Below are 17,357 nucleotides of genomic sequence, written 5' to 3' on the forward strand. Positions count from 1 at the left end.
CTTAATCAAAAACTTAATCAAGTGTAAGATAGTGTTGTGTGTGGCCATGACTATAGGCAGAGAAAAATGCTGCATTAGAGCCAATGGGGCGCATCTTCTAAATTAATGTATTTTATGTCAGTCGGCCAAAAAAACACTGATACCGCCCGGACTGTCAACCCCTTGTAATCAGCCATGCCAGCGTTTACCTACTACATGCTAATATGCTCATGGTGGATCCTCCCGCGGTTACTTCAACGTTAGCTTAAGAACTTCTAACTTCATTGAGGTGTTTGACGCCTCTCTTGCGTTTGTGACGATCCCGGCCATAGCTTTGACTCTCATTTAGCTCAAAACCTTTCAAATCGGAGGAGTGCACTGATTGGACTTGATATATCATACTCGATTACTACGACTGGGATTTGCAGAATGATGTTCAGATGGGTGAGCAAAACAACAAACTCAACAGAGGAGGGTGTAGACCACTGCTGCCTCTTAGAACATAGCAACGTGTGTATTGATTGCCTTTCGGATGCTTTATCCGGATGTTAAAGAAGCAGATTATTTAATTTATGTCGCCTGATATTGTTGCACCTGCCAAGGTGTCCAAAGCTCTCCTTATTGATTCTTGGCCATTTTGTTATTAACATTTAACATTTATGTGAGGAATTCTCTGTATTTATAATTGAAGATAAGCTTTGTGCACAAGCTGCATATACACATATGTACATATCCATTATAGAAAAGGAATTTATTACCTTCACCGTGAAGGCTATGTTTTTTAGATGTCCGTTTGTTGGTTGGTTGGTTTGTCAGCAGGATTACACAAAAAACTACCGAACGGATTTCCATGAAACTTGGATGGAGGATGGCTCTCAGCCCTAAATATACCTCATTAACTTTCGGTGCTGATGAAGAACATTTTTCTCACTCACTTTAACATTTAACAAACAGAGTTTTCCCTCATTTTGGTTATTTTTTAGGGTAAAAATAAATGGATTCAGATTTTAAAAACAAGAAATCTGTCATTTTTAAGTGTCTGGTACTTTTTATTTGATATTGGATTAGGCTTGACTGAATTAAATGGGACTGTTGGGCCTTGGTGAAAGATATGCACTCTACTGAGTGCCATTTGACCCATAAACTTGTCCATATGATAGAATGCACTTTAATTTGTAGCCTTGAGAGCATCTTTAGTGTGACAATTCTGTCATATGACATTACATCATCGTATACCATCCCCTTTTAAAAATGACCTACTTTTTCCCTTTTTATCTGACACCATTTTTAGGCAAGTATTTTTACTTTTACTTAAATGAGGTTTATTTAAAGTAACAGTACCTTTACTCGAGTGAAACATTCTAGTACTCTGTCTACCCCTGCACATATGTACACATAACACAAGCTGTCAGCAGTAGTATATCTAGGAGTAAAGGAAGCCTTGCCAGATTTTTATGCAGTGCATAGCAAACAGGGCCACTCGGCAGTGCCAAACGAAGAGACGACAAAGGAAGAGTCTCAAAGCTGAGGCTTAAACTGAACATGATCAACATGCTCTTTAATAATGAATGTTTGACTGGAGAAATCTCAAAGTCGCTGCTCCTGGGATAATGAGGCGAGCCCCGGCAAGTGAGTTCAGTGGGACTAAGAATTTGTCACAGTGTGCAGTGTGTATCTGTGATGGCGATGTGTGCTTTGACACTTTACCAGCTAGCACACACTCAGCACGGTCACCACTCAAGCTTTAGTTTGAATTCTGCAGTGCTATGTCTTCGATTCCTGACATTAACATAAACAGTAGTCTGGCAGCCCGACTGCACAGTGATAGAACTTTGCAAAATATGTCTTAAATGCAGCGATGACTCACCTTCACGGGGCGATATTTGGCTGAATTGAGAGGAAGTGAATGAGATCACGAGTTATAATAACACTCAGTAAAAAGTATCTTCAAACAGGAAGGCACTCACCTAAATGCATAGGTGTAGGCCCCTTAATTTAATCATGTGACAGGGTGCTAAAATGAACCGTTACTGTAAAGTACTTTACTTTCTGACACACAAAACTCCCATTTTCTTTTGTTTCAATCTTTCAAAACAGTAAAATGATCTGAAATGGTGCAACACGCAGATGCTTTGACAAGGACATAGCAGCATTACACTTAGGAGCAGCAAAGAACCAAACTCAACAATTACACAGAAAAACAAACAAACAAAAAGAAAAAGCGACCCAGATACTCAACAAAATGATCTGCAGCGATGCATTTCAGAGACACAAACATGCAGATGCAGACATACCAGCGCACTCATATAGATGTACGGCGAGATGAAATGAGATGAAAAGCTGACTTCTGCTCAGCACCCGAGCAGAGTTGAACTATGAAATACTGTATGTTGCCGGGCAACAGCAGCAGCAGCGGCAGCGGCAGCAGCAGCTGACTGTTGGAGTACAGCCAGCGCCGCCACGGAAGAACTGCAATTTGCATTGGAGGTTCACGTAGATGCTGATGGAAACGCTCATGCAGTAGACACACGTCAAAATGTTCCTGTTCTGTCGAGTAGAATCAGTTTGAGTCTATAACGGACACCTTGTTACGCCACAGCACGTTTTCCGTGAGAGCAGTTTGTCCATTATGCAAGCTTGAAAAAAATGAAAATAAAAATAAAGCTTGTGGCAGGTTATTTGTTGCTAATGAGCGACCCTGAGTTCAGTCTGGAAACGCTGAGTGGCTCCATCTGATTGGGCTAACTAGACAGTATGCATTTATAAGAGGTCCAATTAACATACACGGACCCAAATGTCAAGCTTTTAACATAATGTCACGAGAGTCTCCCCGCCTTTTCTCACGCACACCCTGAAGCTCCACCAGCAATAAGAAAATGTGACGCTTGGATGTTAGACATGGAGATAAAATCAGATGTGTGCCGCCCGAATATTGCTCCATCGTCACCACTGGTAAATTATTGATGTCAACGTAAGTCTTGTTGGAAGCAGTTTGCATATTTCAAATCTGGAGCTGATGTTTAAGGCTTTCTGTCAGGTCTGCTGACTTTAAAACCGATGTACTCTATCTCATATAGTTGCATAATTACTTATTTAAAAGAAGCAGTTTTTATAACTTCAAACACTCGATGAAGCTGTTACAGATTCTCGTGCTGCGTTTTCTCTCAGATCGCGGCGGCTGTGTCTGTGGGATCGGGACAAACGTGAATATCAAAGCCATAATGTGAGGAAATTCATTTTTTTCTGATAACGGTAAGACAGTTCACAGGTGTACCAAAGGCCTCTTCCCTGAAATAACTGACCTGAATATGCCTCTTGATGCCCACACAGCGGTGACAGTGCTTTGGAAAACAAAACAAAAAAAAAATGCACAGAGCAGCAGTTATTGTATCTCTTACGATATGTTCTGTCAGGTTACAAACATGCTAAGGAGAGAACGGGGTTGATTAACTTTGCTGAGGTTCAGGTTGGAGGCATGTATCCAGCGATAAAAATAACTCGGAGCAGCTCGTGGTATCGGCGCTCTGTCGTCTGATGCGAGCGCCGCACGCCACAACTGTAGGAAATGTCAGTCTCCACTCGTCAAAATCACAGTTTGTCTTGATAGTGTCCTTTGATCACCTGAAGGATGCATGATTCACGTTCTTGCATCTCATATTTTTTTTTTTCCACTTCTCGGCCTTGTGGGGATTGGGAAGAAAAAAATAGGCTTTTACTACTTTTTCAAAGCGGAATACAAGAACGGGGAGGGTGGACGAGAGTGACAAAAAGAAATATTCATGTTAGTCAAGCAGTGTCAAGCCAACAGCAACAACATCTGACCAACAGGGGAAATGAGGGTCTGATGAAAAGGGGAAATAAATGGCAATGTGAAGACGCAAAACGACAAAAAACATATGATTGAAGTCAACCAGGGAGAACTGCTTGGAGTGTCTCACACCCCAAATCCTAAATGTTACGTGACCGTGTTACAAAAGCAGAAAACCTGACTCAGAATTCTTGGCCGCGCTTCGTTTTTGTTGATATGAACCTTTTTTGGTGTATTTTTGAGTTGCTGGATGTCAGTAGAGCTTTTTGCCAAAAAGAATAACCACAGTAGCTTTATCTACTGTACCGTAGGCTGCGAGATCTTGTTCTAACACACAAGAAGCAAGTAACTCGACACAGTGTCACGGCAGTTTGCGAAATACAAATTGTTTTTCTGACTGTCTTTGTATCTTCACTCCTTTTATTTCACTAAATATTACGGTTCATTTGCGAGAAGCGCAAGAGTTGAGTTAAAGGGGTTTTATACAACAAATTTGTAGCAATTTATATGCATTAATCACTTTTTTATTGGCCATATGTGAGCGGATTTTTCTGAGAAGTGATAAATGAGACCTCCCCCTCTTCGATCTCGGTCGCCTCCACAAGCCAGTGGACGATTCGCTCACGTTGTTTGATGCTGCTGAACTGTGGATTCCTTCATGAGGGACTCCGGCTCGACTTTCCACGACGGTCCACAGGCTGTGACTGCTTACACTTGTTGTCGATCGCCTCTCTCTAACCTTAGTTTAGGAACGAAGTCAGCTACGCGAACAAACGACTGTCTTCCAGCACCGCACAGAAGCTGCACAGAGCCCCTTTAAAGGTCAGAAAAACAGACATTTTCTAATTCAATTTTAAAGGGACAATTCGTACACAAACCCTATATTCCATCATTTATGTCACAAACTGCAATGACACTGGGTTGAATAACAATGTCACCCTCTTATCGTGGACGTGACAGCTGACACACGACTTACTGTGCAGCGACTTTATGGTTTGGACTGTTTGGATATACCGTAATGTCCAAATGCACTAAGAGGGCAAATATAATTAGATGTGTTGGGTTTTTTTTTTAGAATTTGGGATACACATAATGTCGTATCTTGTCGTTTGTTGTGTCACACTGATGATGAGGTGCTTCAGTAAAAACAAGTTTAAAGGTGCACTGTGTAGTTTTTGGGGGAGAAATTTCAATCCAATGCACTGACCGAACAAACTAAATCAACAAACTCTCATGACTGAAAAAAACAAACTGACCTCAAGGGACGACACGGTTTCATACCGTTTTACTTTGTTTATAAGTGGCGGACCCTGCCACCTTTCAAGCTTCAAACAGTGTTCTGGGGACCTTATCTTCCTCTGAGAGCAGCTTGTTTGGAATATTTCAGAGTTTGCTTTATTGCCTCATTAATACTGTACATATATACATTTTGAGTTCAAATTTCGTCTACGTAGTGCCCCTTTAAGGTCCCATTCTGACAGAGCACCCAGACCTGTTTGAACAGCTCATAAATAAGGCTTTATCTATTGTACCATCTCACACGTAAAGATGATTAGCTGTGCCTGGAGTCATTGTCACATGAGTGTATCTCACAGTGCACATTACTCCGTGTTTCTACAACTCTGTAGCCTAAAGGACAAGTTGTTAGTGCTGACTGGGCTGCCCGGCCATTACGATACAACGCAGCCAACGTGAATACATTCAGGCACGGTGTTGCCGACTGTGAGCTGATCCACGGTTAAAAATGAGCAGGGCTGAACGAGTTATGGCACAACCGTGGAGCGCTCCATCATCCTCTAATCGATCCAAGTTGGCTCCTCTGTAATTCTCTGACGGAGCAGCCCGCACCCCCAACATCTACTGATGCCGCTTTTTGGGATCCCTTACAGACTTGGGGTTTTTTTTGGGGTTTTTTTTTGCCCCCCAATCAAATTAATAAACATGACTCACTCCCGGAGAAATACACCCCATTAGATGTCAATTCCATGCCCCTCATCCCTTCCTCTTCCACTGGCCCCTGTCACAGCCTGTGAAATCCTGCTGCATCACTGCCCCAGCTTCCACCACCAGCTCGGTAATTCAGCTGTTCCCCCCCCTCCTCCTCCTCATCTCTCCTGTCATGCCTACCCCGAGCTGCCTGAAGCCAAGACACAGTCAAATCGTGACAGCAGAGATTAAAATATGAATACATGTGTGCAATAATAACAAAAAAAAAAAAAAAAGGATCCATGTTGTGCCTCTGAGCTCTGTCGCCCAGCTCTTCGTGGGGGCTGTGCAGCAAAGAGAACCGGATTGTTTATCAACATCAAAGCTCCAGCAGCATCAGCAGCAGCAGCAGCAGCCCACTACCATCAGCACGAACACAACTTGATGGCCGCATACACACACACACATACACCATTAATGCACGACATGAACACAAAAAGGCCACATTCTGCCGGAGCACAAGGAAGCTGAACACTTGACGCGTTATGTAATATATCCACAGCCGAGAACAGAGCGCACATTTTTGTCTTTTTTAAAAAAAAATGCAGGCTTAACTTACATTTCACCATCCGCTCGGTGGCGTTTAAGATGTCAGCGTTAGACATCTTCATGGGCAGTTGCTGTCTTCGAGGCTGAAGCGATTTTTTCTCTCCCTGCCTTTTTTTTTTTTTTTCTTTTTTTTTTGAAGGATCTACTCGCAGGATTTGTGGGCGAAGCGCGACTGATGCTGTGGCATCACTTGGATGATGCGCCCCCTCCGTGCGTCGGTGCTGCGCCGGGTAGGACTGCTGCTCCCCAGGCAGGCAGGCAGGCAGGGATGGACGGATGGAGGCTGGATGCTGTAGGAGCTGCTGCTGCTGCTGCTGTGCTAAGCTGTTAATGTGGGGGAGGATGCACGGAGAGAGAGAGAGAGAGAGAGAGAGAGAGAGAGAGAAGAGGAGGGAGGGTGGGAGGGAGAGATGTGCACTATCCCGACATGGCGGTGAAGGGAACTCCCACGCAAATGTTTCACGGGACTGCCTGATGCTGCCATCAGATGGAGGCTGAGACGGGGTTGCCCCCACGCACGGCGCGCCATGTTTCGGTATTCTCGAAACAGTTTTTGGTACGCCCGAAGACGGAGAGAGCGCGCGCGCGGGGGCCTCACGCGGAACGTTCGCGGTGACCGCGAACAGGTTTGTTGGGGGGTACGCGCGCGCACGTGCACGTGAACATCCAAGGCAGTCGGATGGTTGCGATGACAGCGGAAGATTTCACTTGGTGGCGACAAAACCGTCATGTTCGTGCAAACTGAGACACTCAGACTGGCAGCACAGCGCGCACATGAAACACATCTGTGAGCGTCAGATGAAGTGATGGCGTGTTAGTTTTGCGCCACAGGAGAGGTCAACAGATGGAAGACCTTTTCTGCCAAGTGATGAAAACGTGGATTTGATCAACAAAAAATAAAGAAATGAATAATTATTATAAGATAAGATGTTGATGTTATAAAAAAGGAATTAGTGTTAGATTTTTTTTAAAAAAAAGGTCAGAATTCTCATATAAAAGTCATAATTGTGAAATGAAAACGTTGCATTTAGAAGATAAAAATGTAGGCTACTTTCTATCATGATAATGACTTTCTTTTTCATAATTCTGACTTTTCAATGTAATAATAATGACTTTTATCTCCTAATTATAAGTTATTATGTAATAATCATGACTTTATATTTAATAATTGACCTTTCATCTCATAATTATGACTTTTATAATCTCAATTATAACTTTTTCTTTCATAATTATGACTTTTTATTTCTTTATTGGCAATTTATGCATTTAATTTAATCTCATAATTAATTTTATATAATAATCATGACTTTTTGATTCAGTTCTTGACTTTTTGTCTCATAATTATGACTTTTTATGTGATAATCATGACTCTTTATTCAATAATTGACTTTTTATCTAAAAATTACAACTTTTTTATCTCATAACCATGGCTTTTAATTGATTAATTGTGACTTTTTAGTTAACTGCTGACTTGTTGTTTCATAATCATGACTATTTATTTAATGATTGTGACTTTTATCTGATAGTGATGACTTTTTATCCCATAATAATACATTTCTATCTAATAACTAGACTTTGGAAATCTCATAATCATGACCTCTTATAAGGGGCGGCTGTAGCTCAGTGGGTAGAGCTGGTGGACCAGTGATTGAAAGGTTGCTGGTTCAAATCCCCTGCTCCACTGGGGTGGGACTGAGCTACATGCCGAAGTATCCTTGTGCAAGATACTGAACCCCAGACTTGCTCCTGATGGGTCCTGCAATGAGCTGGCGACTTGTACCCTGGCCTTCACCCATAACTCGAACTGGATTTGGCCCCAGTAAGCCCCGCAACCCCCCCTGACAGAAAAGAAAATGAATGAATGAATGAATGAATGAATGAATGAATGAATGAATGAATGAATGAATGAATGAATGAATGAATGAATGAATGAACAACCTTTTATCTCTTCTCTTCAATCTTCTCCACTGGATGCATATGAACAAAATTAAGAATTCACAAACATTGGTAATCATCTACAACCCAAAACACTATCAGCCCCTGAGTGCTGACTGCAAACAAATGGCTAATAGGTTTCATGTCATTCTTCATTCAGCCGGCCACGAGGCAGAGACAGCTCTGTACCCTTTTGCTCTTTGTTAGTCTTTTGTAAACCAGTGACACCATCACATCTATGCAGTACCTTTACACAAACTACAGCCATAACCTTTCATTTATTTTTATTTCAAGTCAAGTCAAGTCAAGTCAAATTGAGTTTACGGCAAGCGTAAACTCAATGTGCTTCAAGAAATTAAAACAAAGATACATTGTAGAACATAAAATAGCATATAGGATAAAAAAATAAAAAAATAAAAAAATAAATAAAATAAAATAAAATAGAATAAAAACATTTAGGACATTTCCACAAATGAATACTGCTAAAACTGCTAGAACAACACAACTCAAAGCTCACTTTGTATTTTGAGGGAATCTGTGTCTACTCAGAGTCCACAGTTCATTGTAATGATTGTGTAAATGTACCTGGGGCCCTGTGTCTGCTGCAGTTTCCACTGACCACCAGTAGAGGTGATAATGCTTCCTCTCTGCTCTATTCAACGGCTAAATTTTAATGTTTGTGCAATGCACAAAACAGGTGATTACCTGTCACAGCCATCCTCTTCTCTTTATAGTCAGTTCTTGAGAAAACACATGTATTTGTTTGTTGGTTTCTTTCAAACGTCAAACAGAAACAGTGACAATATGTTTTAATTTCAATTCAGAATATGAATACTGACTATACCAAAAATGCAATTCTAAGACTGAGCGGCTTCTCCTTTCTGTAATCCCTTAATGTCACCTGGTCCAACAGGTAAAAATGTGTTCTGTTCCACTGCTGTGTCAGCCAACAGTCACTGTGGGGAGACAGAGGTGAAAATATAAGTAGGTCTAAAAAAAATTAAAGGACTTATCTCTCAGTGTTCATTACTCATGATTGTTTCAGCTGATTTTGATAACAAGATCTGATGAATGTGTCTGCATGTTTGACTGCCTGATTGAATCAGCGTCTTTATCATAATCACATTAATCACCACTATCAGCTGCAGTCATGACCCCTGGTCTGAAACACGACACTGACTCATTTCAGCGTTTGTGATTCTCGATGGCTTCTTCTTTATCGCTCCTGGCAGTAAAGCCTTTGCTCACAATACTGCTCTTGTTAACAGCTCTGAAAAAGCTGTAATGTTGGACAGTGTGTGTTTTTTTTTTGGTTGCACTGCATTCTTGCTTGCTTTCCTTTTGCTTTCCCCCTCTCTCAGTTTGCTTCTTCCTTTTCTAAAAATCCAACAGGATCTCATTTTCGATCTTGTTTTATAGGAATATGAAGTGTAACATCTGTGAAAGAATGTGTGTGTTTATCTTTCCATTGTGTTTTCAGTTTCATAAAGCATTATGTAATTACTTTGTCAATAGCTCTTTTTAATGTAAGATGTTGAGTTGGTGACACACCGTGCAGGACATCACAGGAACAAAAACACTCACACAAATGAATTCTGGTTCTACGTAATTTGGTATCAGTTTAGTAACACAGTGTAGTTAGCTCTGGTGGCTTTCTGGATCAATGTGAACGTTGGGCCGCCATCACGTCTGTGTTCAGTTCAGTTCAGTGTAACCAAAACACTCCCAAGAAACAAATCCCAAGGATAAAATGTTTCAGACCTTTGGGAGAAAACGTTGTTAGATTTGAATAAGAATGCAATCTGGCACCAGAAGTTTACTCAAGGTGATCAGCAATATAGATGCAGAAGAGCAGGAGGAGGACTCTGAGATGCACACATATACTCTGGAAGCATCATTAAAAAAATGACAATAAAATTAGCTTTCATTAAGAAATAAAAATAAAATAAATCTGTAGCTAGAAGTTAAACTCAGATTTCTGAGGAAAAGGTAATAAGTTTCAGACAAAAAACTCAAATAATGAGATTCAAACTCATCATTTCAGATTATTTTTATCTCACAATTTTGACTTTTTAAACTATTTCATGTCACAAGTATGACTTATTATCCCATAATACTTACTTTTATCTCATAATTTCAACTTCTTATCTCATTTTTGACCCTCAGTTTCATAATTCAACTTTTTTTTTGTCTCATAAGAGTTGAGTTTTCACCTTGTGTTTCTTCTTTAACATGGGCATCCATACAAACACAGAGCAGCGCTACAAACACAACAATGCTGGACGTATAATGGATACGATACCTGATGATGGATGCATTCTGATGTATGTTACTGTACCTGTAACTGAAAAGTTGATTGTCAGATACCTTTTACGGCCTCAAATGTATCCCCAGAGCACTTTAACATGACATAACGAAAGCAGTGTATCTCTAATGCATGAATATGTTAATGAAGACAAACATTTGCTCTCTTATTTGATTGCAGCCACTTCATTATCGACACTAGTATTTTAGTAGTTGTAATGTTAAGGACATTAATTTAACATCATTATTGACTTTGTAGTTTGCCATGGTGTTGAAATGGACGGAATTATCTTGAGGGATGTTTCTGATATTATGTCCGACCCCTTTAAATACATGAGAGCAATGCCACCAACTGATAATAAACATAAAGTAGAATTATTACCGGTCTGACTGTGTCAACAAAAACTGTTGTAATGGAGAGCAATGCAACATATCAATAACTGTCAGTAGTAAATGGTCAATTAATTGTTAATTTTACTGTACTCTCCTGTACAATGACAATAAAGACTATTCTATTCTAATTAAACTTAAGTTAATAGTTATTGTACTGTTATTGAACAATGAAATGCTTTATGAACCATTTATTAAGCCAAGGTTGCAACTGATGTTTTGCAAACTTTCAAAATAGCACAACACAATTATTTTTTTTAAAGCATTTCATTGTTTGTTAACAGTGAAATAATCATCAGATGGAGTTCAATTAACGATAAACTTACCATTTATAATTATAGATTATACAGTGTGTAAACGGACATGTTAACACGCCCGCAGATTTATGTTTTCAATCATGGGTTTTGACATCAATCCTCTGGCTGAGTCAGAGCTTTGGTTCGTCATCTCACTTTACATGAGCTGAATTTATAACCATAAACTCTGTTGATCAATTTATTGCAAACATATGAAATGCTCTTTTTCCCATGAAGGACATCACTGAATGCAACAGGATGTGAGAGAACCATTATCCTATCTTACTTTTTAAGCTCTCAAGAAGAAGAAGAAGCATTGAGTTATATCCTGCTGGAACAATCACCGAGAGTTTGATGGTTTTTTCTTCCTGCAGCTTGTGTGAAGACCAGCCACTAGATGGGGCCCTAACCCTGAATTTAACCACGAACAACAGCAACAGCTGGCTGGCTGGCTGGTACTTCCACAGGAGGGGCAGTTTTTTGCTTCTTAACATTTCGAGGCATGGTGATTAGAGAAAAAGCAGTGACACTACTTATTTAGTGGCGCAAGCCAAACTGTTGTTGATGTGATTCTGTCGCCTTTTTTTTGGTTGTTTTTTTTTGTCCTCGTACTGTCATTCGAGACAATAGGGCCCCTTGCTTTCCTGACAGATGAGGCTGAGCATGTGATTAGTGGCTGGATGAGTAATAAATCTTGAGTAATAGAGCCAGTGTTGCTCATCAGGCAGCCGGTTTTTCTGCAGTGTGGGGCTGTGAGGCTCACACAAGGCGTGACTGACTCGGGGCCTGTTCTGTCGAGATGGGAAAACACACGACAGGATCTCTCACACTTTAGAGACTCAATTGATAGCAGAGTGTCCAATACCCTTTCCTAAGGTGCGCATGGTATGTCCTTGAAGTTGCCAATACTGCTGGGAGAGATAAACCAGAGAGCGGTGATGAAAGTAGAGGGAAACTGCCCTGGATTTTCGTGCTCGTGCGTCTGGTTTTCTCAGTCCTGTACAGAAAGACCAAAATGAACAATATTCTCGAGCCGTATTCTATTATGTATAACACACAAAAAGGACTGACTGCCGACTGTGATTTAGACCTTGCTTCGCTCTCAAGTGATATGTTCTTGGAACTGGTGTCACGTGTACAGAGGCGAAGTGTGCACACCAAATTTAAAATGAGATTTACTTCGAAAAAAAAAAAGAAAAAGAAGAAAAATCTGGTTCTCAAGTGTGCAGTGTTGCAGCAGTGGCAATGACCTGTTGGCAGCTCCATTTGTTGACCCCTCCTTTAAATGCTGTTGTTGCTGGCGTGCGGCGCTGGCACCTCGGTAGGAGAAATATGGCACTAAGAAATGGTCTATTCCAATGTTTTTTGTTTTTTGTTTTACACTGAAGCTTATCCAGCCTCAAGTTCCCACATAATTAACTCACAGTTTCTTACTCGCAGTCCCGTCAACAGAACCAGAACATTAATTAAATCACAAGCCCTGTTGTGTGCGATTCAGTTACATCATAAGCTAAATGTCTTGACTCACAGTAGAAGACAATTCACAAGTGTGTCGAGCATGGATACATTCATCTCGTGCGTTTATGTGCTAATCTTATGTGCTTGTCTAACGGCAGGAGGCATAAGAATAAGACAGGAGTGAGAGTGGCAAGGATTTTTTTTTTTTTACTACAGAGTGATCTATCCAAGTTTGATCGAAATTGTTACCTCTCCTGTGTTTATAACTCAAGAACTGGTGAAAAGGGTTTTTGCAAAGATAATTTTTCCAAGTTCTATCTGTGAAAACAAGTAAAAAAGAAAAAAAGGGGAAAAAAATAGAAAAGAAAGAAAAAAACAGGGAAATGTTTTTTTTTTTTTTTCATGTGTGAATATGATTTTTTTTCTTTTGTGATACCAAGTGTAATAGAATTTTCCGGGAGAATTATTTTTTTTCCTCTCCGTTTCAAACATGGAAAAATAAAAAGTGTAACCGGGTAAAAAAAATAATTAATGTGTTTTCACGGATGAGAGAAAAAAAAATGAAGGGACATGGAAAGATTATCCTGGCTTTTCTTTTTCTCTCCAGTTCTCAACAAGTTAGAGAGAGAAACAATTTAGACCCAGATTCACACTTTGAAAACGGATCACCCTGAATATAAAGAAAAGAAGATATTTCTCACTTGCCACCAGGCCTTCTGTAGAATAGCGTTACTTTGGTGAGTATTTCGTAATACACACACACAATTTGGCAAGATAATTGTACTGAACAAATGCTTCTGGATTCACTGATTCTGTTGAAGGAATAGTTGGACAAACTCTTATTCACTCTCTTGCTCCAGATGATTGACGCCTCTCTCGGATATGAGCCTGGAGGCATTCAGCTTCGTTTAGCATTGAGGAAGCAGCAGGAAGAAATGAGAAATTTGGTTGGGAAACATCTAACCTGGCTCACTCTGAAGCTCAGAAATAAGCCTAACTGCCCCTATTAAGCTCCCTCTTATTTGTTTAACCCCTTACAGAAAATGACACACACAAAAAAAAAACCCCAACTCGTTGTGGTTTTTCTGCGCTGGAACAGTTTTCACTCTCTTGGGTAGTGACTTCCTGGAAGTTGTGAGAAGAAACAGCAACTGGAACGCCGCTGCTCCAACAGCTGGTAAATCTTTGGTGACAGACGATCTGTGGTATTCGATGGGAAGTGACATCACCTGGCACCGAAGACGAGCCAATCGGAGAGAGAGAGAGAGCTAGCACCTTGTTTGTTGCCAGTAGATGTGATTTTATCATCTGTGATATAATTCAATAGTAGTTCCCCGTGGCTTAAAGGCTCAGCAACGAGATGAAAAACTGAGCAGATCATGACTCATAATCGTGGTTTTTATAGTTGAGACATAGAGCTACTGTAAATTTGGCGATGGTCGGACGATGTTGAGGAAAAGTAATGAATGTCCCTGTGTTTGTGCGGCTGAACTTTGAGAGAAAATATAAAAATCTGTAAGCCGACAGGCCGTAGCAACGGCTGGCAGAGCGAGGAAAGCAAGCAGTGTGTTGCAGTGATCATTTGGAGAGTTTACAGGCCTTGCAACATTCCTCAGCGCTGGAGAAAAGCTGATGTTCACGTCTCGCCCCTGCTCCCATCATCCCTTACGTACCTCTTTTTTGGGCCGTCTACGGGGGCTTTCCTACGGCACTGGTCATGTGTGCAGCTGGGGATGGAGGCCGCGCAACGCTAATCCTCCTCCCCTGCTCAGGAAAGTACCCTGCCTCCCTGTGCAGAGCGAAAACAACAAAGAGCTGAGTGTGGCTGCAGCCTCCGGGGTTCAGTGCACCCACCAGAACATGTCCAAGAGTCACAGCTTGCTGCTTCCTCCTACCCATCTATCCATGCGTGACTCCCCTGCTCTCACGCGCTTTTTTTTTTTTTTTTTTTTTTTTCTATTTGACCCCCTTTTCAACCCATGAAAGACACGTACGATTGCAGACGACAATGTAATATTCGCCCGCCTCAAACCGGAGATAGAGGACTTTGGAAGGTCAAAAGGGAGGACTCGCTGAACATGACAAAGGAGCCGAAGAGTGTGGTCAAGGTGGGTTTTGTGGAGGGAAAAAAAATGAATCCCGCTGGTGTTACATCATTCCATGTGACCACGTAATTACGGTGAAAAAGTACAATCCTGAGAGGAAGCGTACAGGAAATGTAGAAGCAAAATGTAAAATAAAACAGCCGTAGGAAAGGGCTTAAGAATAAAGACATATAGACAGATAGACAGATAGATAGACAGATAGATAGATAGATAATACTTTATCCACATGTTTACACACAAACACAGAGTGAGTTCTAACTTAAAATGGCTATCAATGTCCCAAAACCTGTATAATGTATCAAATGATTTAATATGCGTATCAATAACTGTATTAGCCACATTAGCTACATGGCTCTAGGGATAGCAACGTCAGTCAGCCCACCACTTCTGTCCAGACTGAACCATCTCAGCAGCTGTTTTATGGATTGCCGTGAAATTGCAAAACATTTTACGCGCGCGGTTTGTGTCATCCTGACTTTGGTGATTCCCCACCTTTACTCTAGCGCCACCATGAGGGGGCTTCGAGCAACTTCCGGATGGATTCCCACCAAATCTTCGTGATCTTTTGACTTTTCATCCTTAACTGGTCAAAATGTCTGAATGTCAAATGTCAAAATATCTGCAAAACAGATGACGCTCGCATTAAAGCTGCTGTAAGTCAAATATTTTTTTTATGAAAATAATTATCTGAAAGCTCTATATTCTCATTCAGTAACCCACGTCTCTCTTTCTCCCCTTGCTCATGCAGCAGAAGAGAAAAAAAACTTTCCGGTATCCCTGCCCACTTTGTCCAATCAGGACAGAGAACTCCACAGAGGAGGCGGGTCCTGTCTGCTCGGGAGACATGCAGAGAGCAGGATCCTCCTCATTTTGATGCCCACACCAGCAACGGCAGAACAAGGAAAGCGAGCAATTTCAGGGCTGCCGGTGACGGCTGGTGCTATCAAACAGGCCAACTGATGAAAAACGCTTGAAGAAAAAGGCCAGCAATTTTTCCCAGGATTCACGCAGTGTTGTAAGGTCTTAGGGCGACCTAATGCTTAATCAAATACACCCCTTATACCAGCAGTCTAAGCCTTCAAAATGAAGCTCCAATTCTAGTTGTGATCGGCTCATGTGATTCATTTTATTAAATGCAGCCTAATGGCATTTAAAGTCCCAAATGCAAGAATCACAGGTACTTTAGGTGCACGTTGGCGTTTGACTTTAATAACAGTTGTATATTTATGTAACCACGACACTGTGTTCCCCAAACATTCACGACGGAACCTCATCCATGCAGATGGGGAAAATTGAATTGGAATTGTTTTGCAGATATACTATGAACGTGAAGAAAGAAATCATAATCTCCGCCACATCACATTTATTCTCCTTCCGCTTGGAAATGTGTCGTCTGATAACATTCAACACCGACCCATGTCGGTGGGCCTGTTTTGAAAAGTCATCTAATCTGAAACGGGAAGGGATCAGTTCACAAAGGAAAACAAACAAGCAAACAAACAAGCAAACAGATGGACAAACAAACAAAAAAGCCAGCACAGGTGTGACACAGGAAACACACAGGGGACTTTGCTATTGCTGCCATCGCATCTTATCCAAAATGCGTTTGCGGCTACGTTTTTCACCCCTTGAAAAGATTTTCCGAGCAAACTCCACCGACAGATATATTTTGCATCACCATATATCACCGACAAAGGAAATTCATTGGACGGATAATGAGATATAGGTGCGTACTAGAGGACTGTGTGTGGCGTTTTTGAGCTCCTTCCAGGTGAGAAATGGTGGTATACATTGTGGAATTTAAATGTAACAAAAGCTGAGCGTGTCGACAAACCTCTGAGGACACTTTCACTTATTTTTGTTTCCCTTTGGCACATTTTTTAAATCATCTGACCACGCTGCGATTCCTCTTATTTTGTAACAGCCCCCGTGACAATCACTTCCTGTTTGGGACAATACTGGTCAGGTGGTGAGTTCACAGAACAGAAAAACAAAACAAACAAAAAAACCAAACAGTGCAACATGTGGGTAAGATGAAGCATATGAGGAAAAAAAACCTAACATTTTCACATGTTCCTGAAGTGGAACGGCTGTGTGGCGGTGTCAGAGTCACCCACAGCCAAACACTTCATGGGGCGGATTTAATTTGGATTTTAAACAAAAAAACGTGAGACACCCATACTTTAATGATTTGACACCCACTCTTTCATTTTGACTGATGGAAGGAAAGTTAGAGAGCATTATTGCTCGGCGTCGAGAATAAATGTCATCTGTAGACACTTTCTTACAATTTTTAGGACAGAATTAATCAAATAGCTCATAATGGATTTAAAGTATTTTCTTTGATAATAAGTTAAAACAAATGAATATGGATGGTGTGTGCTGTCATACATTTTGTCTTTAATGATGCTCTGCCTAATCACTCAGTCATAACACGGCCGTTATGAAGCTATTAAATATTGCAACCAGGTTTTTTCCAGTTTAAATTAAAAAAAAAGAATCCGGTGAGAAAAGTTTCTTGAGACAAGTGAGCAAAACTTGGAAAAC

The 17,357-nt window shown here is 40.9% G+C and overlaps 1 protein-coding gene across 4 annotated transcripts in view; it reads right to left on the reverse strand.

The window, feature by feature from the left end:
• The window catches only part of ppp3ca (protein phosphatase 3, catalytic subunit, alpha isozyme), a 31,717-nt gene extending 25,042 nt beyond the window's left edge, over positions 1–6,675 (reverse strand). For 2 of the 4 annotated variants that reach the window (XM_030437390.1, XM_030437388.1), the window contains exons 1-2: positions 6,333–6,675; positions 3,282–3,320 (exon numbers count right to left, since the gene is read on the reverse strand). In XM_030437390.1, the coding sequence (XP_030293250.1) occupies positions 3,282–3,320; positions 6,333–6,384 (91 nt within the window). In that variant the 5' untranslated portion in view covers positions 6,385–6,675. The remainder of the gene's footprint in view (positions 1–3,281; positions 3,321–6,332) is intronic. The other 2 variants (XM_030437391.1, XM_030437389.1) reach the window with 1 other exon arrangement.
• Positions 6,676–17,357: the final 10,682 nt, after the last annotated feature.

The sequence above is a fragment of the Sparus aurata genome, chromosome 13 (assembly GCF_900880675.1).
Source record: "Sparus aurata chromosome 13, fSpaAur1.1, whole genome shotgun sequence".
Lineage (NCBI taxonomy): Eukaryota > Metazoa > Chordata > Actinopteri > Spariformes > Sparidae > Sparus > Sparus aurata.